This window comes from Aspergillus uvarum (genome assembly GCF_003184745.1).
Source record: "Aspergillus uvarum CBS 121591 unplaced genomic scaffold BO82scaffold_37, whole genome shotgun sequence".
Taxonomy (NCBI): Eukaryota; Fungi; Ascomycota; class Eurotiomycetes; order Eurotiales; family Aspergillaceae; genus Aspergillus; species Aspergillus uvarum.
The window spans coordinates 52,515-75,142 of NW_020291334.1; the positions used below are offsets into that span (position 1 = coordinate 52,515).

At 53.5% G+C, this 22,628-nt stretch overlaps 6 protein-coding genes across 6 annotated transcripts; 4 read left to right on the forward strand and 2 right to left on the reverse strand.

The window, feature by feature from the left end:
- Positions 1-5,688: 5,688 nt before the first annotated feature.
- BO82DRAFT_365931 (WSC domain-containing protein) lies at positions 5,689-6,974 on the forward strand (the record flags this gene model as incomplete). The annotated part of the gene is made up of 4 exons (XM_025637020.1): positions 5,689-5,812; positions 5,862-6,133; positions 6,358-6,900; positions 6,957-6,974. The coding sequence occupies 4 exons, from the start codon at positions 5,689-5,691 to the stop codon at positions 6,972-6,974; spliced, it is 957 nt and encodes a 318-aa protein (XP_025490556.1).
- A 3,292-nt stretch (positions 6,975-10,266) lies between these two features.
- BO82DRAFT_286549 (heme-dependent oxidative N-demethylase family protein) lies at positions 10,267-11,845 on the forward strand (the record flags this gene model as incomplete). Its single annotated transcript, XM_025631551.1, has 3 exons — positions 10,267-10,747; positions 10,808-11,273; positions 11,365-11,845. The coding sequence occupies 3 exons, from the start codon at positions 10,267-10,269 to the stop codon at positions 11,843-11,845; spliced, it is 1,428 nt and encodes a 475-aa protein (XP_025490557.1).
- Positions 11,846-12,376: 531 nt separating this feature from the next.
- BO82DRAFT_365933 (PRP38 family protein) lies at positions 12,377-13,135 on the reverse strand (the record flags this gene model as incomplete). Its single annotated transcript, XM_025637021.1, has 1 exon — positions 12,377-13,135. One exon carries the CDS (start codon positions 13,133-13,135, stop codon positions 12,377-12,379), a length of 759 nt encoding a protein of 252 aa, XP_025490558.1.
- A 481-nt stretch (positions 13,136-13,616) lies between these two features.
- On the forward strand, positions 13,617-14,708 carry BO82DRAFT_338212 (uncharacterized protein; the record flags this gene model as incomplete). The annotated part of the gene is made up of 1 exon (XM_025633422.1): positions 13,617-14,708. The coding sequence occupies one exon, from the start codon at positions 13,617-13,619 to the stop codon at positions 14,706-14,708; it is 1,092 nt and encodes a 363-aa protein (XP_025490559.1).
- Positions 14,709-14,828: 120 nt separating this feature from the next.
- On the reverse strand, positions 14,829-17,421 carry BO82DRAFT_338213 (WD40 repeat domain-containing protein). Its single transcript, XM_025633423.1, has 3 exons — positions 17,075-17,421; positions 15,328-17,002; positions 14,829-15,274 (listed from the first exon to the last, which is right to left on the reverse strand). The coding sequence occupies exons 1-3, from the start codon at positions 17,115-17,117 to the stop codon at positions 15,052-15,054; spliced, it is 1,941 nt and encodes a 646-aa protein (XP_025490560.1). The 5' UTR covers positions 17,118-17,421; the 3' UTR covers positions 14,829-15,051.
- Positions 17,422-18,564: 1,143 nt separating this feature from the next.
- BO82DRAFT_417650 (putative DEAD box helicase involved in nonsense mediated decay) lies at positions 18,565-22,132 on the forward strand (the record flags this gene model as incomplete). The annotated part of the gene is made up of 4 exons (XM_025640035.1): positions 18,565-18,960; positions 19,034-19,392; positions 19,448-21,447; positions 21,509-22,132. 4 exons carry the CDS (start codon positions 18,565-18,567, stop codon positions 22,045-22,047), a joined length of 3,294 nt encoding a protein of 1,097 aa, XP_025490561.1. The 3' UTR covers positions 22,048-22,132.
- Positions 22,133-22,628: the final 496 nt, after the last annotated feature.

Here is a 22,628-nt window from a genome sequence, read left to right on the forward strand (position 1 = left end):
ACTGGTTCAAGCATCATCGGTATGACTTGTCTTCCTCCATCTCGTATCATGTTACAGTGAACATCTGATGATAGGTCACAGGACAAATCGGCGCCGGGCCTGAATACATAATTTTGGAGTACCCGACGACAAACACGGAGCCTTCCATCTGACAGATCGAGCGGTGGCCTGTCAGGCCTGTCAGCTGAGATCCCGACCAACTTGATGTTTCAGTCTACTCTCGCGTGGACAGTCTTGCTCAGCTCTATTAGACTGAAGGGCTCGAAGTCTAAGAGCAATGGAGAATGAATGAAACAGGGAGGACGAGAAATCATTCCCAGCGTCGGCTCTCCGTGCCTTTCCCTTACGGAGTACGGGGTAACTTACTACACATCACATCAATGTGTCGAGAACCCCAATTCTCCCTCAATTCGAAGCCTCTCTCAGATTGAGCATCCCACATTACTAATCCACTCCGTTCAATACCCAGTCACTTAATCCAGTCCTTGACAGCCCGTACATACATAGTATTTACCGATTCCCAAAATTAGGAGCAAAGCCCAGTAAGCCGGTGGATTAACTTACAAGCCACTAGAGCAGATTAAAAGTGTCCCACAAAGGGGGAGGGGCCGATGAGAGACACTATCCGATGACTTTCTGTCGGTGGCTGCTATTTTTTCGCCTTACCGTCGTGGCAGGAGCCGAGCTCTTTGATCATGGGATTGTGGGATTAGTTGATGGGCATTATGATCATTTCCATTCTATTTTGGTGATGTTGTCAATGCTGAGATGGAAATAGACACTGCGGTACTTGTAGAGTGGGATTGGATCCTTTGGTCCTTTGGCCCCGGGAGGAATTGATTTCTCTTCAGTTGAGTTGGATTAACTTAAGGGTTATTTGGAGTTGTTGTGAGGGATGTTCGCCTGAATCGTAACTACGCCTTATGCCTTCTCTCCCTCTCTCCTTTCGCTTATACTCACTCCTAAGATTGAGGGATGAGAGTGATCGGCGTGTGAGGGACTGACTAATCCAATCCTTGTCCACTTTTCATTCCCCCCTCTCCTCCCCCATTCAGCCACTTCTCAGTCGCCTCGCTGGCGGTGTTTCGGATTGGGGGCGTGGGTTACTCGGTCTGGGAGGGATCGTCTAACTGACTTCTAGGTGAGGTGAAGTGTGCCTGTATCGAGATTCCCCGTACAGGCATACTGTGTACACAGTATGTACTCGGTAGATGGCTGGCAGATCTTCGGACAGTACGGAGTACCATGAGTCCAGTAAACCAGCGTCTCGCACCAGCCACATGTTGATGATGGAGGTGGTGCTATACGGAAGTCAATTAGGTTTTCTTCTCTCTTGTCAGTGCCACTGTCATCCTCTTGGGGCGTGTTTCATCCGCGGGAGAGCCGTAGCTCCCGCAAACTTCTTCTGTCCCTCGTTCATTTCCTGTCTTGTTGGTTTTGTTGCCTTCTCTTGTTTTGATGGTTGATGTTTGAGGATTTCGCCCGACGGCTGATACTGCGGGCAGTTAACTTAGTGCTGGTCGTCTGCTTCAGAAGCGAGGGCCATAACAACACTGGAGATCTGGAGATTTTTTTCGCAGACCTAAGGACGGGATCTCGGAAGAGCACAGCTCCAGTATTGTCGTCATCAACTCTCTTAGCTCTGCGCCGGTGCATGTGCCCAGAAATGGGGTAGATTTGATAACCCGCCATGGATTGGCTGATACGCAGCCCTGCACGAAGTCTACGTACTGTACGGAGGACTATGTAGATGGTGCGTACAGTAGTAGGGCGCACCTCCAGGGATATAGCTGCATGTGCACACAACAATGGGAAGTTAATGCACGGTGGGATCCTTTGGAAGTTCCGAGGGATGAACTCCTCAGCCAGCCAGCCAGCCATCCCGGAATATCATCGAGGTAGTTACTGTGTACTGTACAGTAAAGTCTTGAGCCTTGAATGTCCCGGTCGGAAGTTGTCTTCTCCGTCACCATAGCCAACAAAATCCCCCAGTCCCACGTAATCATGATGCGCCCATATTGTACCTAGCACCTGGCCTGGAGATAGCCGAAGCTTGTCTGGCTGTCGTCTCCGCCGACGTGCTCCAATAGTACGCTGTGCCTGGGGCTTGACACGAGGATAATCGAACCTTGGAATGCGCTGGACGGTGATTTCCTTGGGTGTCAACGGGACTGACCGGCTGCAAACCAACCCCCCATCATCACCTCGCTCCACAGTCCACACCCACGGGCACACACCCACGGTCGCTCGTTCGAGTCCTGGTTCGAGTCCTTCATGGATGCTTCCAGTGAGTTTAACCAAGACGTGGTTCTCCCCATCAACTCCTCAAGGCACTGAAGATCCATCCGAGAGTCTAGATACTACTGGAGTTCTTTCCCGCCGGTTCCAGCCCCCTCGAGCATCCCCAGCCCACAATATAATACCATCCTCATACATCATACGCGGACAGCTCACCTCTGGTCAGCTCCGATCCCTTCTAGACCACGGTGTTCCGTCTTGTCTCGCCTGGGCTGCGACTCCACCGGCGCAGATTCTAAGACCAGCAGCTGTCCTGTGCGGTGGCGAGTGCTGCAGCAAGTGGTGCAGTGCAGCGCAAATAACAATGCAATAATAATACTAAAACTGCCGTGCCAATACCGTGGTCGTTACCTCTTTCTTTCCTGGGAAGGCCACCATCGGCCCGGGCGTCAGTCACCGTTTACTGGGAACACGGGAAGACCTTCTGTGCGGTCAGCTCTCAGGCAACAACACTCCACTAGGTACTCTTTCTGTTTGTTGACATTTTACTCCAATTTACTACGTTCCTCCAAGCTCGGTTCTTCCAACTGCACACAGCCTACATCGATCTACCGAGTCAGCCCTGAACTTCCCAAACAACGAGAGAAAGTCATCAATCCCGACCAAGCAAGCAGTCAAGTAGGCCGCGCAGTGCCTGATCAGCTCCCACCAATTGACAGCCCCGGATCTGCGTCCGTGGCCTGTTCTCAAACGCTGAATAACTTGGCTCGGGTACAAAAGTGGCTGACCCCGGCAGATCCATCGCCCTTCCACTTTCTCTCCTTCCCATGCAATTTGTACTGTTCGTACGTACGTACTGTCCGTACTTTACGTACTCCCCGCTGCCCGTCCGCCGTCTCTCGCCTAGCCTGTGTCAGACAGAGTGACGCACGCAGGCCGAGAGAATAAATTCGCAAATGAAAATCTTCCCCAATAAGACGGAAGTATTGTCGGTGTTCGGTAAGAAGGTCCAAAAGGAAAAAGGAAGGAGGAAAATTGGCACCGAGGATCGCGGCCGCCCCCATCGCCCTCTCCCACTCCCAGGATGATGTTTCAGAACAAGGATCTATCGCACTTTGTCATGCAGCTAGTGACTGGACCTGTGCCGAATAAACATCGAGGTTTGCTTGGTGGGCTGCTGTGCTCGCTGCCACTTTACGGGGGGGTGTCTGGCCGGACTGCGCCTCACCAGTTGTGTGATTGTTTGGATGGTCAGTATGGTGAAGTTATAGTTAACGATCGAGCATTGCTTCATTCCTTTTTGTTCAGATGCTGTTGCTGTTCTGCTGTTGTCGTCATTGACCCTTTCGGCCCCCCCTTTATCACCGCTTGTGGTCCATTTGCTGCCTTTCCTGCCTTTCCTTTTTTTTCTCCCACCTCCCTCCGCAGTAGGTCCAATTGCGGTGGCGCCGTATCGTAAGCATTCTGTTGAGGACTCCTAGCAGATCGGAATTTGGATTCGGTCCACGTCTGGATGTAGGCCGATGGATACCAGATAGGTAAGGTACGACGGGGGGGGGGGGAGTGAGTGGTATCCAAGGTGTCCACTGCACGGTACTGGGGGCGGGAGTCAATGGTTCCAGATACTTCTCTATCTTCGGCCTGAGTCTAATCTCGAGATCGCTCACTGTCAGTGTCAGTCAGTCAGTCAGTCAGTCAGTGAGCGATAATGATGATTCTATAGATGGGGATTGTTGTTTTTCATATCAAGGCGGAGATCAACCATTCCATCCGTGGTAACCTAGCACCAACTCACGATAGTCTCAACTTAGTGCTTAGCACTCCGTACTTCCGGGTGTCTATGAATCGAGGAGATTGCCTTAATGCTCCGTACCAGCAAAGACGCGTATGGTCCCGACGTTGGTGAAGCCACTAAACCCGAATGTAGCCTGCAGGGCCCCACTCCCAAGCGGGTAAGCCGGATTTTTATTTTTATTCTTTCTGCCTCTTGTTTTTTTTTTACCTATTCTTTTTTTGGTGTTGTGGTTTTTTTTTTTTTTTTTTTTTTTCCCTTCTCATGGTCATTTTGCTATTCAGTATTCCCCATACTTCAAAGTACACGAGAATGTAAGTTATTGTATGCAGGCGATTCGACCAGAGACATCACCATGAACTGTTTCCAATTGCCCTTTCGTGGTGTCAGTAGTGCTTGATTATCTACGAGTGTCTAAAGTCCAGTTTATACTACGTACTATGTACATAACAACACCAATTCTAGCGTGATCACTGGCTGCTCAGGTGGAACATCGGGACTGAGCCGGATCTGGTCCCATCCTGGTTCTTACATGAGTACCACTAAGGCTCCGGTAAGACTAAGACTAAGACTAAGACTAAGACTCGGACTAAGGACTAAAGACGAAGGACGAAGGACTAAGTCAGTAACTACGACGCCCGCCGCTCCTACGGTGCCGCTCCTCTTGCTGCAGCAAAGCAGCAGCAGCAGCAGTACGGGTACTGGACTAGTTCGTCTTCCTTACCCAGAGCAGTCAATCAAACCAACTCTCCCCATCTGTTTAGTTACAACTTGCTTTGCTTTCGTGCTTTTCTTGCTTTTCTTGCTTTTCTCACTTTCTCTTACTCTCTCACTCTCACTCTTTCCCTCTTGTTCTCTTGTTCTCTTTCTAGACTCTAAGTGAGCTAGTTCATCAACTAACACGATCGCTTCGTTTGTTCTCTGTTTCTTCCTTATCTGCGCTGTCTTTCCGGCTCCATACGATCTCTCTGTTCCTTGCCTAGCAAGCCATTCACTCCCACACCCCCCTCCCCTGTTCGGAGGTGACGATGCCGATAATCTGCTAATCCTACCGGTGTCGCCTTGAATTCTTGTACCTTCGATTCTCTCCTCCCCCCTCCGCTCCCCTCAATCTCTGGCTTTGCATCCTTTCGCTTGTAAAACGCCCTCTTCAATTGCTCGCCGAGTTTCCACTGCCTCTCGTTGTCTCAATTTGACCCGGAGCCATCGTTTTGTCAAATCCCTGGTAGGTATCAGTGCTCGATGTGGCCGCTGGAGTTGGTGGCTGATCGACATTAGCTACTTTTACCTTCAACCAAGCCCACAAGGAATCTTTGGCGGGACACCGATCCGACCAGCAAGTGTGGAAGCTCTAGGTCGTCCCCGATCTCGGCACGGGCCTTGCGCATAACATTCTTCAACTTTGAGGAATCTGCCAGCAATTTCTTCAGACCGACCGATCGGGTGATTGGAAGGTGTGGTGACTGCAGCCTGTGATACCTTTCGGACCAGTCGACTCGAATAAGGAGGTCGCCGTCTATCCGTCTCGAAAACTTCACTCAGTCTGGTTGTTCGCAGTATCAGCCACCGCCTCAAAGACGACTTCACGTACGATACTTCACCTGCATTCGAGGATTTGATTCCCAGCATCTCAACTGTTGGTGAGATCGTTGCCTGCCATGCGGGCTCACTTTGTGCTCCCGTCACTGCTCGGGGCGATCGCCTTACTCGCCTGGCCAGTGTCGGTCTCTTCATCTATCACCTACTGTTCGTCCGTGAACACGGGTTCTTCCCAAGCCGCAAGTACGTCTTCGCTCATGGCAGCTTTCGGCTCGGTTCTGACCGTTTATAGATGAGAGTACGTTCCAGTCCAACGGTCTCTGCGAGGATCATTGCAGTTCCTATGCGTTCGGTATCCTGCAAGGCTACGACTGCTGGTGTTCGAACATTGCTCCGAATTCTGCAACCAACGTGAACAACTCGAAATGCAGCCAAGATTGTCCCGGATACCCGGATGACAGCTGTGGAAGCACTTCTAAGGGCCTGTATGCCTACGTCGAAGTCGTCGGTAACCAGCCTTCGGGCACCGCGACCGTCTCTTCAACTTCAACCACATCAACGTCGGTCAGTAAATCTCTTGGCCGGAATCTTTGTTGCCGCACTTGTGAGGATGCGCATTACAGGGCTCGATTGGAACCCAGTTCGATCATGTGAAATCGCTAGGGACCACATCGTACTCGGTCAAGATGGCTTTTGACGAGATTGTAACGGCGCATCCTTGACGAGTCGCGATTTGAAGAGACAGTCGATGTCAACAATACCACCGCACAGGTACTGACTTCTCTTAGACATCGTCGACGCAATCGTCTTCTACGACATCAGCTGCCACTACAACTACTGGCCAGACTGTGTCGACCGAGACCAATGCCGGGGGTACGGTCAAGACGGTCACTCTTGCAGCACCACAGCCGACCGCAACGGCGTCCAGTACGGGCACGTCGTCCAAGTCCACTAGCAGCTCGGGCATGAGCTCGGGAACGATTGCTGGTATTGTGGTGGGATCCATCGGTGGTGCCCTTGCAATCATTGCTCTGATATTTGTTCTTTTCTTCGCGAAACGCAAGCAGCGTGCGAGCAGCCCTGATCCAAGTGTACAGAACATCCTACTGGACGGAAGACAAAGCAAAGGCTCACAGATGAGTTTCATGAAGGGCATGTTTTCCGATAACCATAGTCATACGCTATCGGCCGGATCGTCGATCGCCGCCCACCGTTTGCCAACGTTCACGGACAACCGCATGAAGACCGATACCGTCCTGTTTGCCAATGGTCGTCGTGACAGCGATGCATCGCTGCAAGACAACGAGGACTATTCTCGTCCTGTCCTACGGGTCAGTCATGTGTTTTGTCCAGATGATCCTATGTCTCAGGCTAACGATAATCCCAGCTCACGAACCCGGACTAAATGAAGTCTTGAATACCGACCACTTCCGTCTCCTTGCGTTTGTTTCTATTGCATTTGCGCTCTCCTATGTCCATGTCAATTTTCGATTTGCGTGTTTCGGCGAAAACAGCGGTGTTATGATACCCATTTGTCACATAATCCTCTCGACATTTCCACACATTTTATTCGACTGCCTTGGGAGATGATGATGAGCTCGAGTGCGCGACAAACCCGACCCCGACCCACTACACCATCTCAGCCACCGACCAACCAACCACCCGGTTCCTCGCTATTTCTCCCCTTTTCCGCCGACTGAACCCCGCTTTTTCCCAGCCAGCTCACTTTTACTTGACCAGCCAGCCAACCAAGTCGGCCAACCGACCGACTGCACTGCACCCCCTCTTTCTCCTCGATCATCTACGCGTCATGTAATTTTGACCGATGACGCCATGAACCTCGATCGGAGAAAGGGGGAAAGGGGAGAGAGAGACTCGAGAGGAGGATAACATCCCCAGCGACCAAACACAACCTCACACAGACAGGCATTCTTGTTTGCCCTGGGTCCGGAGGAAGGACTCACGGTCGCTTTAGCGTCGCAGTGCAGTGCAGTGCATGCAGGCCTACCCATCAACTGTCCGCCTTGATGTCGACAACCACAACTCCTTTCTCCCACCCCCTGGATCCCACCCTTTACAACCTATCCTCACCATTTCAATGGTCGAAGTTCGTGTATATCGACACAGGACCTGTGCCACCAGCACAGGCTGCAGTACATACTCTAATAGATTAGCAGAGTCCTGTTTGCCTTTTTTTTTTTTCTCTACTATCAAACTGTTCCAATGTTTCTTACCGTTTTCTGTCAGTGTCAAAGCTAAGCTAAGCTGTACCTGAACCGTTGTTTTTCTTCCTGCGGCCCTCTGTGCACACCTTGAAAATGGCATTGTTTCCGACTTTTGTCGATTGGCCGGTGGAAGCTGTGCTGCGCACCATGCACCACCCAATGGACCTGTAATCTCCCGCCACCATGTAATTACTTTAGTCTCGATGTATGGACCTGAGGTCGATTATTTGATATAAATCATCGTGAAATATACTGTCTGTGGTTGAAAACACCTGTTGAGCGGGTACATCCGTTCCACCCCTGGATCATGTATGAGTAATTTCGAATTGAAACAATGACGACAGTTTAATGATACTGTGTGCGGTTCCTGGAGTGTCTTCCAGCAAAACATTGCCACTGCACTCACTGGCCGGCTCTTTTCTCCCTCGTCCCAGGCACGCGAGAATTGGATTTCCAGATGCCCACATTCCCATTTCCACATTTCCGCCCCGCCCCCCCGCCCACGCACTCGGATAGCCAAAAGTTTTTGAGATTTGTACGTGGACGGGGCCATCCTTCTCACTCAATACACAAGTACAAGTGCAGACTCATACATCACACTTTCCAATCCCCCCGTATGAGACCGAGCTGGGAGAAAAGAAGCGGGTACCTGCATGGCATCTCGCTTTCTCCCTCGCCACCCCGATCTTTTCCTCACGATCGTTGTCAGGTTATAGAGATGATGTCATGGTTGATGTTGATTGTGGATTGTGGATTGTGGATAGCTTTCCGGTGTTGTGTTGTGCGGATGATTCATTAAGCATAGAGTTCGTTTTAGATCTCTAGACGGTCGACCCAGGGTTTTGGGGGTTGGATCCGCTCCTCGCTCTGTGGTTTGCGAGATGACCTTCCTTTTTTTTTTTTTTTTTTGCCCCCCTCCACATATGCGTCTCTTTCCTTATCGACGTTCATACTGATTTCCTTTTTTTTTTTTTTTTTTTTTCTGTTGGAATAGATATAGCAGGGGTTTAGATATGCTTCTTGTTTTTGTAGCGGGGGTTGTTTGACTGTTGGGGTTTGGGCGTGTCTTGCCTTGCTTGCTAAGATTTGGGTCTGGTTGGGGCTGTGGTTGGTGTTGGTTTGGGGAGTTGAGTTATATGAAGTAGATTTGGTTTACTGCTGTTTGTGCTTATGGGGGGGTGAGATTGATGGTTACATACATAGTACAATTCTACGTATCCCTCTAACTGCACAAGTTCACGACCACCCATTGTCAAAAAAATATGCTATGCCATGCCATGCCACATAGTGCATACCGATGTATATGCCCTGAATGTGCAAGCCACAGCTGCACGCACCAGTCAGCAACCTAGCACATGACCACCACCCTTCCAGCCGGGATAGCTTTACCCTTCCAGGAAATGCGGAGGCAACCGCAGGCAGGACTCGGGTTTTCCTCTTCGGTCCAATTGATCCAGACACTGCACTGCACCACTCTGGGCCATGTATGGACTCGGTGCCAATCTGGCAGAAGCGGGATTTTGTCTCTCTTGATTTGTGGTCTGCGGTGGTAGATACCCAGTCACTGTATGTAGGTGCCTATCTTGTTGGGTTCCCCCGCATTCCGCTGTGATAACGGCGGAGTCGGGGTTGAGTTGGTTGCTATCTGGTGTCTGTCTGTCTGTCTACAAGGACATGCTGGGTCACTCGGTCGATGGACGGGGATACTGTGTGTGGTGTGGGGCTTACAGTGCGGTGGGCTGTGGTGCAAGGGTTGTATAGTCACTGCATAGAGCTGCGGTCTCGCGGTGAAGCGACAGCTAGGTAGAGCTGATAAGCAGCCTGATCTACCTCCAGTAACATGTAACCTGCTAGACTGACGATACAGTACACCCATTCATGGGCCATAGATATCTGATACTGTAGATAAAGCCCAGCCCGGCAAATCATCTCGTCCAATCATCGCAGGCTGCATGCCCTGCCTCAACCATCCAACCTGGGCTGTCCTGTACATTCACATCCACCACTGTTCCCTATCAAATCAACCCAGACCAGACCAAGATGTCATGCATGCCCGTGCTGCTCCCCGCGCCTTATCATCTCTGCGTTCGCGCACCCAACACAGTAAAACGCCCTTTGCATGCTGATCACCACTACCCGGTCTGGCCGAAAACGGTAGATCGAAACGAGTCGCTCGTTACATACATACATGTCCCCTTCCCCCTTCCGCTGTGATATGAGGTCGGTAGTGGGCGTTTGCTGTCTCTATGGTTGATTCACCTTTAAAGTGTCGGTGCGTCCGGGATGAGGTTTACCTGTCCATCTACCCTGTCTACCTTGTCCACCCTGTCTACTCTACGACATAGCAGGTAGCGGTACACAACGCTGGTAGAATCTAGCTCCGGATTTATTGAAACACTACCGATGAGACAAAGGGGTTGAACTATGGGAACGATGTTTGACCAGAGCAATCTATGGCTGCTCGGCCTCCTCATGGTCGCTCTCTCGGGGGCATATCTTGTGGTGGACAAACTGCAGGGCAACAGCAGCAGCAACTCCTTCATGCAGCAACTGCGCAGCTATACACAACCAGACCGCGGCACACGACAGCCCTCGCCGGTGTCGAACGAGAAACAAGCCGCCTCCAACGAGGGACCGTCCTACGTGGACGCCCTGCCGCCGCCGCGCCGCCAGGCCCTGGCCGCGCTCCCGCTCGCCGTCCCCTACCAAATCATCGACGAGGCCGAAATCAAGCAGCACATGCTACCCATGACGGCCGACTTCCGGGCCAGCCCCGACAGACGCTACACCCCGACGGGCTTCTCGGTCGCCGAGCTCAAAGCCCTCGGCAACTTCCCGGACTACGCGACCCTCAGCGGCGTGCCCCTGCCGCAGCCGTACCCGGACTTCGACATCGACCGGGCCCGGCCCCGGCCCTATCGGCCGTTCCGCTGGGCGTACCATCAGACCATGTGTATGTCCCCTCTAACCTAGTGACTGGGATGAACGTTAACCCTCCTGTGATACGGCGCAGCGCTCACGAAGATGGAAACCGACTGGTGGATCGAGCTCGAGAGCACGTACCGCGCGCGGATCGCGCAGCGCCGCGCCCTGTACGCGCAGCACGGCAGCGGCGTGCTGGGCGCGCTGCCGGGCGCCGAGCTGGCCTGCAAGGAGCTGATGGAGATGGTGCTGCAGTTCGTGTGCGCGCGCTACCCGCAGTATTTCGCCCTCGAGGACCGCCGCATCCTCCACAACCGCATCCTCGGCGTCACGGAGGATGTCACCGCCCGCCCCCCGCTCGAGGTGCTCATCGACCACATCCCCGAGGATTTCGGCATCATGCTGCGCGACGAGACCACGGGGTACTACTTCCTGCGGGCCGGCGTCGTCTGCTCCTCGTTGGGCTGGAATGTCGGCAAGAAGATCGGGATGCAGCTGCATGAGATCCATGCGACGATTCCGGATTATAAGGAGAAGATGCGGTTTTCGATGGATCGGTGGGTTGATCTCTTGTTGCTTCGGGGGAGGGGATTTAAATGAAGAAGGGGTTGCGTTGCTAAGATAAGGCTAATGTTGATTTTGGTGTAGGTTCTTCACCAAGATGCCCGCCGATAAGCCGATCCAGCGCGGGTCCTGGGGTCTGGAGGTGGGCGAACCCCTGTACATGCCCCAAGGCGATCCGCACGAGGCATTGCGGCTGTCCCAGGACCCGGCCCTGAAATTGGAGGACTGCAACCTCCGCGTCGACTGGCAGACGCTGCGGCGGCTGCCGCTGTCGGCGGCCGTGGTCTTCAACTTCAAGGCGCTGTTCACCCCCGTCACCGAGTTCCGCGACGAGCCGGGGGTGCCCGCGCTCGCGGCGACGGTCCTGAAACACGGGAAGAAGAATCTGATGGAGTACAAGGGGACATGGCATGTAGAGCATGTGGTTCTGCCAAATTTAGAGAAATGGGCCCAAGAGCAGGAGGAGAGTGGTCTGGTTCCTAGGGGGTGGGAGGTGGCGACTCTGGAGGATAGTCCGTGGTTCAAGGGGTGGCAGGACAAGTGGCATCGGCAGCAGGGGTTTTAGAGTGTTCTCGTAGCTATTTGGTGGTCAAGCTGGGTGGCTTTTGTGTATGGATTGATTGGTGGTTCTCTTTGTTAAGCTTGGGATATAGGTGGGACTAAGAATTAGGTATCTTTGAATGCCCATTAATTTGTATCTTCCCTGGTTGGAAAGGCTGAATTTGGTGCTGAGATTAGGCCTCCCTGCTGGCTGATTGAAGCAGAGTAGTCGACTCGAGGAGCAGCGAGTGCTCTGACTTGCGCTTCTCCAAGTTGCGTAGATCCTGGGGCTTTGCGATGCGTTTCATCCCTCGGATCGTCACGGCCAGGCCTTAGGGTCAGGGTCGATACCAATCTCCTGCCTCTGACACAGGATGTGCACCTGGGCTACAGGCTGGCTTTGCCAGCATTCCTTAAACGCGGAGTACCCACTAGGTTATCCCAGGTGGCCGCCAGCCGGCTTAGCCTGCATGAGTTAACCAGGCATGTAAAGCCTTCTCTTTCCTTCGTCCGCATCAATGCATCCATCGATGACAGCAAATAGAAAAGTTCCCCTTCAATCATCCTTCTCCTCACCCTCCTCCTTGTCGTCCTCGTCATCACTCCTCTCCATCTCCTCCAACTCCGCCTGCAGCGGACTCACCCGCTCGTCCAACAACTCCAAATCCTCCAATTGCTGCCGCGGCGGCAACTTCCACAGACTCGTACCACAGACACGATCCTTGGTCAACAGCTCATCGACAAACTGATCCACATACGTCAGGGTGAACGAGTCGCGCACCCGGCGCTTCAACTTCCGGTAATCAAGCAGCAGCGGCTCGAGGGTCTTGTAGACATCCGCCGCGGGGAAGGTTAGCCGCACGTAGAACGCCGCCAGCGCGCGGAGGTACTTGAAGTCGCCCCGCGCCTTGACGACCGCGCCGCTTCCATCATCATCCCCATCGTGATTCCCACCGTTATTCCCGTTGGGGTTGTTGTAGGTCGGGGGATCTTCTGTGTCTGGATCGGTGAAGTTCAGATACTCGAGGATGATGTCGCGGTCCGGGTTGAGCTGGAGCAGCTTGAAGGCGAGGCACAGGAACGGGGTGGGCTTCTCGGCCACGCCGTATACGCCGCCGATGCAGGTGAGATCCACGGCGCGGTCGCACAGGGTGGCCGCGTTCAGGCCGAAGCATTGCTCCTTCCAGTAGTAGGAGTCGGTGATGCGGTCGCGGACCGCCTTCTCGAAGAGCGTCGCCGGGTTGACGCCCCGGATCAGCGGGCCGGTGTAGCCTCGGTTGTCGAGGAAGGAGGATGCGTCGGCGCGGTGAGTCATCTTTTGGTTCTGGCGAAGTCAAGACGAGGGGAAGGGAGAGGGAGAGGGAAAGGGAAAGAGTGCGGGGGGCGTAAGGTAAGAGGAGAGGAAGGGAAGTGGAAAGTTGAGGATGTTCGGAGTTGGTTCTTGGCGCAAGTTCCCTTGCCAAGCCTTCTTTCTTATCGATTGTCGCGCGGACAACGAAATCACTCTTCCTCTGAAACATGAGCTAAGTCGGTGTTTATATTATGCGCCGATGATTCTATCAACGATGAGGCAATGATTATGGGTACTCCTACTACTTAGTGTGAGAAGGGATGTGCCTGGTGAAAGGTTATTTATAACTCTATCTTTTCGTGACTGCATACCCATTCCAGTACAAACGCTACCATTCCTCCCCCGCATTAGCATTATCAACCAGCATACACATACCATACTTCATACTGTACATACCTCCGCTCCAGCCCATGTGGTTGATATCGCAATCGCAATCGCAATCGCAATGGTCCTCCTAACCTCCTCCACCGTCTCGGTGATCATCTCCTCCGGCATCATCTGCACCTTCACCTTCCTCCTCTTCCTGTCCGGCTACGTCCTCCAACAACAATCCGTCCGCAACATCCAACACGCCATCCGCGCGCCGGAGCTATCCCCTCACAACGAGGACCAGTCCCTCCTCCTCAACACACCACCAACTCAGCAAAAACCGCTTACCCCTTCAGACCAAGACTCCATTCCCGCCGCGCAAGGCACCTACGCGTACCTCCAGCTCCTCACCCGCCCAGACCCAAGCCACATCTGCAGCGCGATCCTCTTCTTCCACTCGTTAACTGCAGCCCCGGACCCCACAAACCGCACCCGCATCCAAGACCGACTCTTCATGTACCCGCGCGAATGGGACCAGCTCTATGCCCCATCCACTCCCTCCCACCCCCCCAGCACCACCAACAGCAAGCATTCAACCATAACCCAAGCCCTAACCCACCTCCGCACCGCCGCCCTCGCCAACAGCATCTGGCTCCTCCCCATCGACACCTCCTCCCCACCAGGCACACAAACAACAGACACCCAACTCCTCCGCCACGGGCAAATGCAATTCGTCAATTACGACAGCGTCCTCTACCTCCAGACCCCGGGCCTCGTCACCGACGTCACCAACCTCGACGCCGTGCTGCTCTCGCACCCACTCCCCGGAAAACACGATCCTGCCCGGCCAGACTCGTACAATAATCCCGCCTGGATGGCGGTGCCGTTGCGCCCGGATCGGGAGAGGGTCTTGCCCGGGGACGGGGCGTATCTGGTCACTGTGAATCGGGTGGGGAGTGTCGGGCAGGTGGAGGCGCGGGGGCATGTGATGCGGCGGGAGGTTCGGGATGGTGGGTTTGGGGGGTTGGTTAGGGGGGTTGCTGGGGTGGGTAGTGGTATTGGGGACGAGGGGGAGGATACTGGGGCTGGGGTGGGGCCTGGGTATGTGGTTTTTGAGACGGAGGTGGATGGGAGGGTTCGGTGGGAGGGGAATGAGTTGTATGGGGCGTGGAGGCGCGGGGTGGAGGGGGTTTGTCCGGGGGTTGGGTTTGAGGGGTTTTATGAGTGAGTTTGTTTCCTGTGGTTGGAGTTCACCGGGTAGTTTTTTTGTTTATGATGGTTATGATTTATGAACTTGGGGTTGGGGGGTTCTATTCAGTGTGGGCGTAATGTGTGTTGTGATGAGTTGATGCTATAGATTAACACTATATTCTAGCAATGGATTTGGGATGAAGTGTACTTCCAAAAGCAAGATGGTAGGCACTGTTGTGATCGTTGATTTGCCATATCTATGGTCTGTAAGTAATATAGTGTGGCATTGTCGAATAGTATGCAGCTGGGACCAGCTACTGCGCACACTCCAAGCAATCACTCTTCTCTCAGTGAAGACTCCTCTCCACATCCCCAATCCATCACCGAGGCACCCCTATCTCATACCCCAACAACACCTCCGTCGTGTTCCCCTCCCATCCCCGGTTCCCACTCGTTGACACCATAAACCGACACGCCTGGTCGATATACAGCTGCGACACCGTACCCGTCCGATGCCCAGGGATAATGAGGAAGGGTACCGTCGAGTGTCGAGTCACCTGTTCATGCTTCAGGTCGTAAAGTCGAAGAATATCATGCGATGCACTACACCATCTCAGTCAGCTTGACCAGCCTGCACATCAACAGACCAAACCTACCAGACAATATGCCGGCCATTAGGCATCGCCCTCAGCGCCGTCACCGGCCCACTCCCATGAGGGAACTTGAACGTCCGTTCCGGATCCCGCAGCCCCTTGTGGAGACTGTATTCCTCCACCGTCCCATTACGCCGGCCCGCGTAGATGTAGTTCCCGTCCGGGGACCAGCAGGCGTTCATACACCATGGAGGAGCATTGCGCGGGATGATCCGCGCCACCGGGTCGGGCTGCCGTCGATCCCAGATGCGGATCGTACCGTCCATCGACGCCCCCAGGAAGGTGTTGTCGTTGCTGGGCGTGTGTTCGGGCTGTGCCGGTTCGCTGAAGGCAGTGCTCTGCGCGGTCGGTTCGATCTCCTCCGCGTGAGGCAGGCCGTTGACGACAGGCCGGGGAGCGCCGTTGGACTGGGCTGGTTCGGTCGTATCCGGCGCCTGGTCCATGGCGTTCGGGTCGGGGGGCGCGGTAACGGCATCTGCGGGCGCTGGGGGTGGTGGTGGTGGTGGTGGTGGTTGTGCTGCTTCTGCCGCCTCGTTGTGGCTCGTCTCCGGCTCGCCGGGGGCATCGGCCTCCGGAGGCACTCCGTTCGTGAGTGCTTTGCCAAACTCGTCATCTTCGTCAATGCCGAATGCGTTGCCTGATCCGCCCGCCTCGTCTCCGCCGGCCCCGTCGGCGTCGCCGAACAGAGAGTCGGCGCCGCCAAAGAGCGAGTCCGCTGGCGAGCCCGCCTGCGGGTCCGGGCCAGCACCGCTGTCGCCTTGGTCGTTGGAGGTGTCCATGAACTCGAAGCTATTCTCCCCGCCTGCCGCGTGGTAGTTTGACGAGTACGTGCCGTTCGGCTGTGGCGGCTCGACGACATCCTTCGGCACAGGGAGGCTGGACTCCGGGCGCATCTCTATCGCGGAAACCTGCCCGGCGCTCGCCCCGAACGCGCGGCGCGTCTGCCCGGTGTTCAGATCCCAGTCGAAGATCCGCTTGTCCCAGCTGCCCGACAGCAGGGACTTCTCGTCGGATGTCAGGGTCAGCACCGAGACTGCCGAGGTGTGCTGCTGCAGGAGAGCGATCTCCTTGCCCTCCTCGTGGCGGACGGACTGCAGGCGGATGTTGCCTGACTCCTGACCGGACAGCAGCCACAGCCCCTCACTGTGGCTCGCCAGCGAGTAGACCGGCGAGATTGTGTTCCCATCCATGTTCTCCCAGTAGGTCATCAGCACGCCGGCCTTGATCACGCTGTCCACGAACGGGTGCCGCTGCGCGACCGTGAGCATCAGCTTGCTGTTGATGGAGTCCACCCAGTTGAACTTCCGCACGTATCCGTCCGAGCCCCCGCTGAACACCCATCGCATATCCGCCGTGGCCGTGACCGCGTTAATCGAGGTGCTGTGCGGGGCCGCCGTCGTGGGCACGATGTCGAACGTCGAGGCCGTGAGGCACTCCGGTCGCACCGGCGGGTGGTATACCGATACCGGAGACGCGACGTTCGCAGCCCTCGGCGACGTCATCTCCACGTCCTGATTCTGTTGCGTCGCGATCCCCGCGCTCTCGGACACATTGGACTGGCTTTCCGCATCGGGGTCGGCGTCTTCGGCGTCGGCGTCCGGTTCGTTGTCGTTCATCCCGTCGTCTGCGTCTCGGAGCGTATCGTCCATCTCATTGTCGGAGCTGCCGTCTTGGGAGCCTATTTCCGCGGGAATGTGTTAGTTGAATGCTGCTGAAAGAGGTCATGGGAGGGGGAGGGGGAGGTCTTTACCAGCAAGATCGCGATCGTCGTCATCTCCTGCGAGGGAGGCCATTTTGCGACTGGAAGCCGGAGATTATAGCTATACGTGAAGAAAAGCGACTGAGCGGCAGCGCGAGTGTGTAGTTGCCAGTAGTATAGGGTGTATGCACGGCTGGGGTTGCTAGAACCCTTGTCGGGGCGTAGGGTGGGGGCTTCAATAAGTGGTCAATGAATCGGGGTTATTGGAGTCGCATGCCATGCGCGCATTGTACTGTTCTAGTTTCGGTGAATGTTGCCGGTATATAATGGTCTTCGAGAGCACATTTCTCGGTATTATAGGTCGAATTGTATCAGCACCTCCGTTGACGTCCCCAAATATAAAGTGCTGCGATATAGGCTGAAGATTGCGATCAGTTGGTGATGGCTCATGGCTGTACCTTTTTCCCCGGGGCGAGCATGGCTGACCGCCTAGTTGATGCCTGAGTGTGGAGGCTGCAAAGGCATGCCGAACACGGTTAGCGGAATCTTTCCCCGGATTAACACTTTTCGACAGGGCATACTTCGATGATGGATCCATGATGAAGGTTGTGGTTGTTTGCTGGCAGCGGCTTCTTCGTGTCCTGCTTATTTCTGTGGAGTTAGAAGGGTGGGATGTTTTTCCGAGAAAATTGCTGTGGCCCAACTTGCAAAGCAATGCCATGTGGCACGCTTTTATACCTCCATACACCCATGGCCTAGATCTTCGTTGGGGCTATCTGTTTGCCGGCATTGTTGTTCCTGCAAACGAACAACGACCTAGCTATGCTTCTAGGATGACTGGGTAACCCACAGTTCGTCTGCATCGATCAATGAGTGCTTAAGAACTGTTATATTCACTGCTTTGTCTGGAAGACAAACAAACTCTTTTGAAAATATATAAATCATACCTAGATCTGGTGATTGCAATCGCGTCGAAATGAAAGCTGCTCTCTTGATAAAAAAAAAAAAAAAAGTGAAGGAAGCCATAGAGCTGGAGGGCTTAGGCTAGTCGTATTCCATTGTGTGAATCAGGCCAAACCTCTTTGCTGAACAAGAACAAGTCACTGCATTGACTATGGAAGCCAGAGCTATTTTCTTATTTGCTTTGGCTTTACAGTGAACGGAAATTCTTCCGTTAAGAGTGCACCGGCTCAAATTGAGGGCAGCTTAGCTTGTTCTTTTAAACTTGCACACGAACTACTTGGGTCGGAAGTCCTCGTTCTCTCTTTAGAGCACAATTGTTTTGGTCGTTAAGAATTACGCACGCATATCATAACATCACTTCCTGGCTATCCTAGAAAGTTCATTGTCAGTCAAGAACCACTCCCAGCATAACACAGACCTATGATCTTGAATTTGCCAAGCAAGCCAACCTATTACCCTCGGATTATCTAGAGGCCTAACACGCAATTGCTAGCACCCTCATCCTTACCACCTACAACAGACCCGGTCAACACGAGTGTTCCATAAGCCAACCCCTCTTTCGACAAACAACCCACAGCATGAAGCACAAGAAGCAGAAACGAGGGCTTTTCTTACACACAAGCAAACTCCCTGAGCCGGCAGAGGTCCCTTCAGCGAAAAAGAACCATGCCTGTCCCGAGATCAGAAACTATCTCCTCCCTTCCAGACCCGAATCCTCGGAGACATGGCTGAATCGCCCAGAGCTGCCTTCTTCAGCGGAGATCATGGGCATCGCGGAGGAGGAAGACGACGAGAACTTCGTGGACCTAGCCCCAAACAACATCTTTGGTCCGTGGGAGTCGGAGCACGCGTACCTCAAAGCCCACTATGAGCTGCTGCGAGAGGATGCCGTTGCTCCGCTGCGGGATGCCGTAGCACATGTGCGCGAACATCCGGACATGATGGAGAACAAAGTCGCCTCGATCTACGAGAAGGTATGTCTGATCTCGTGAGCCAGCGCTGCGTGTCTGGGGTCCTGGAGCTTGGCTTATGTCTACGATCGTTCAGGTCTACATTATCGGTGTCACTTGCTCCCCGAAGGGACTGGGGTTTCGGATTCAGTTTTCTACACATCGAGCCGGGAAGAATATCGCTTGGGAGTACTCAAAGCGCCTAATCACTGGATCTCTTCTCGCGCTCTCCCCCGTAGACGATTTCTTTCGGACGCAATGTGTCGTCGGTGTGGTAGCGAGCAGGGCTCTGGAGAGTGTGAAGATGAAGCCTCCGCAGATAGACATCTTTTTCGCGAAGCCTGAGGATATCGAGTTCGACCCCCAGAAAGAGTGGCTTATGGTCGAGGCAAAAGATGGGTACTTTGAGTCGTTTAGACACACGATGACGGCTTTGCAGAAGATTGACCAGGAAAGGTAAGTAACCTTGTATTCTTCCATCTCATGTCCGGTGTTTAACTATGATGTGCAGTTTCCCTTTATCCAACCACATATGCCGACTTGACCCTCAGATCGAGCCACCCGCATATGTGAAATGCAACCCTCTCGTCGATCTCCAGGCTATCCTCGGGGAGTGCAAGGAAGACAGTCGAATTGACCTGCTTGCAGGATGGCCATCGGTGCCGATTGGGGATCGTGATGCAACCCAATGGGAAGCCCTCCATAACATGCTGACCAAGCGACTGTCCATTGTCCAAGGTCCTCCGGGGACCGGTAAAACATATGTGTCGGTTCTTGCGTTGAAGATCTTGCTATCCAACGTGACACCCAGTGACCCGCCCATAATCCTTGCCTCTCAGACAAACCATGCCTTAGATCAGCTGCTCAGACTGGTATCGCTCTTTGAAGAGAAATACATCCGTCTGGGCGCACGCAGCTCGGATCCCGGTGTCAAACTGCGCACTCTCTTCGCTATTCGAGCAAATGAGATGGCTGCAGTCAGTGGCAGTGTCGGGACAGCAGCCAATCTCGACTACAGAAGGCTTACCAAAGAGATAGCCGAGCTCTTAGAGCCATTCGGGGCCGAGCGCGCGGGTGCGCCGCTATCGTTGGAGTTCTTCGTCCAGTACGGTGTGCTTACTGAAACTCAGCTAAGCTCGCTAAACAAGGGAGCACAGGATTGGATCAGTTCGGACAAAGAAGGCAACATCGATCCTTTAGTCACTTGGCTCGGGGAAGAAGTAGTGCCTTTCCAGGTCGAATATGCAGAGGAAAATTTCGGATTCGAAGAAGACGAGATTGACCTCGAATACGAACAGTTAAGAGAGCTTGAGGCGGAGCAAGGGCTCGAAAATGACGGTTTCGAGTACCTTAAAGGTCGCTTTCTCTACATTCTTGACAGCATGTGTGGGCGGAGCCCCTCTTTCCCCAGTGCATTACCATCGAACCATACCAAATTCGCGGATTTGTGGAAGGTCAAGCCCGAAGCACGAGGACACATGTACGACTCAATGCGGCAGCTGCTCAAGGATAGAATTACAAAACGGCTCCGTGAACTCGCTTCGAAGTACCAGAAGAATTGCAAGTGGATACAAGCTGGCCGATGGGAGCTAGATCATGCCATTCTTCGAAGCGCAAAGGTCATCGGCATGACTGCTACCGGCTTGAGCAAGTACAGAGGTCTTGTTGCGAGCTTGAAACCCAGAATTGTGCTGATTGAGGAGGCTGCTGAGGCAATTGAAGCCCCAATTGCAGCTGCATGTTTTGATTCTCTTCAGCACCTGATACTCGTCGGCGATCATCAGCAACTGCGAGGAAATTGCACGGTGCAAGACCTGGAAGGAGACCCCTTCTACCTCGATATATCTATGTTTGAGCGGCTAGTGAATAACAACATGGAGTATGTCACCTTGCGATGGCAGAGAAGAATGCCCCCTGAGGTACGGCAATTGCTTGAGCCCATCTACGGCACCCTCGAGGACCATAGATCGGTGCTTCAACGCCCCAAAGTGGTTGGCATGGGGGACCGCCGGTCTTACTTCTTCACTCATAATTGGCCGGAGACTCGAGACAGCTTTGCATCGAAGTTCAATGAGACCGAAGCACAGATGATCGTGGGGTTCTTTGTTTATTTGATACAGAACGGTGTGCCTGTCCACGAGATCACCATCTTGACATTCTACAATGGACAGAGAAAGCATCTGCTGAGCCTTATGAAAAGACACCCTTACCTTCAAGGCCTGTACCTGAAGGTCGTCACTGTGGATTCGTACCAAGGTGAGGAGAACGAGATTGTCATTCTCTCCATGGTCCGTAGTGGTGGTGACAATATCGGGTTCTTATCCATCGAGAACCGTGTCTGCGTTGCCTTGTCGCGTGCCAGATGCGGATTCTATATTTTCGGAAATGCAAGTTTTGCTGCTGTCAATAGCGACTTGTGGAGCCGTGTTGTGTCCATCATGAAGCCCCAGCGAATTGGGGTGGAGCTGCCCCTGACCTGCGTGAAGCATAAAGAGGGGACGTTCATGAAGAGTGGGTTACTCCTCCTGACTTGAGATAAGTTCGATGCTAACGGTTCTTTGTCTTCACTCAGGCCCCTCCGAGTGGGACTACATAAATGGAGGATGCTATAAAAAGTGCGGCGAGAAGCTCGACTGCGGCCATTTGTGCAGCCTGAAATGCCATAGCTTCCCACACTCGCGAGTCGTGTGCGACAGCGTCTGCAACAAGAGATGGGAATGCGGACACAAGTGTCGGTCAATTTGCTCGTCCCAACACTCATGTTCGTGTACAAGTTGTCAAGTAGACTTGGAGACGAGCTATGCAGCGGCGGCGGCGGAGCTGAATGTCCCGGTGGAACCGAAAGCGGATCCCCGCCCCGAAGGCATCCGCGCCTACCAAGCCTATGCTAGCGGAGGAGTCAAAGAACACGATGCCATCTTGTTTGAAAAGGCTCGAGTCAGTGAGATGTCGACTTCGCCGGATCCAGATCTGTACACCGCGATGGAAGATCTTATGTTGATGGATGAGAAGCTAGGAGGGAGCCGCGGTAAGAACCAAGCAGGAGAGGAGGGGGTGAAGGCGACTCCCCGACGGATGTCGGTGTCACTTCTTGACCTGTCCGATGATTGAGATTAGAATTCCATAGCCGATGGGATAATTACCAGCCTTGCAGGAGAAGGTCTATCTCATTGCATACGTCTCAGTTCCTAACACCGTGGATACTATCGAACCATTAGTCTTCAAGTCCATAGATTGTGAATGTGACAATAAAGGCAAAGATCAACACCACCTTAAACCAGGCTGATCCATCGATGATGTCAGAGCACATCTGCGGCAGCACGGCTATTGGCTCGTGGGGAGTATTTCGAGTATTTCTCCCGCGGCTAAACTGCGATTGACAGGCACAGTCCGGTTTCTTTGCTCTTCTCGACACTTCCAACTCTCCTTTGCCTTGATTGTTGTCGACCAAGGGCCCATGTTCTGGAACGCTCGATGCGAGGTGTCGAGTATGTACCGCCTGTACTTGGTATGTATATGTATGTCTGTACTGTACATCTCTGTCCCTCAAATCGCTGCATGCACTGGGTCAGTTCATCCTCAAGAATAATTTAGGAAAATACTTCCAACGATTAGTTCGTCCCTGAGAGATCCATAATTCTTAAGGTGCTGGAGATACCCCCGGGCTACCGGGTGGGGTGGAGAAAGACGGA

Bases quoted from the DNA above. Each gene is read 5' to 3' on its own strand.
- BO82DRAFT_338213 (XM_025633423.1), bottom strand. From the start codon at position 17,117: ATGGCCTCCCTCGCAGGAGATGACGACGATCGCGATCTTGCTG. The intron at 17,003-17,074 runs GTAAAGACCTCC...CCGCGGAAATAG, and splicing joins CGACGATCGCGATCTTGCTG to GCTCCCAAGACGGCAGCTCC. The intron at 15,275-15,327 runs GTAGGTTTGGTC...GAGATGGTGTAG, and splicing joins AATGGCCGGCATATTGTCTG to TGCATCGCATGATATTCTTC.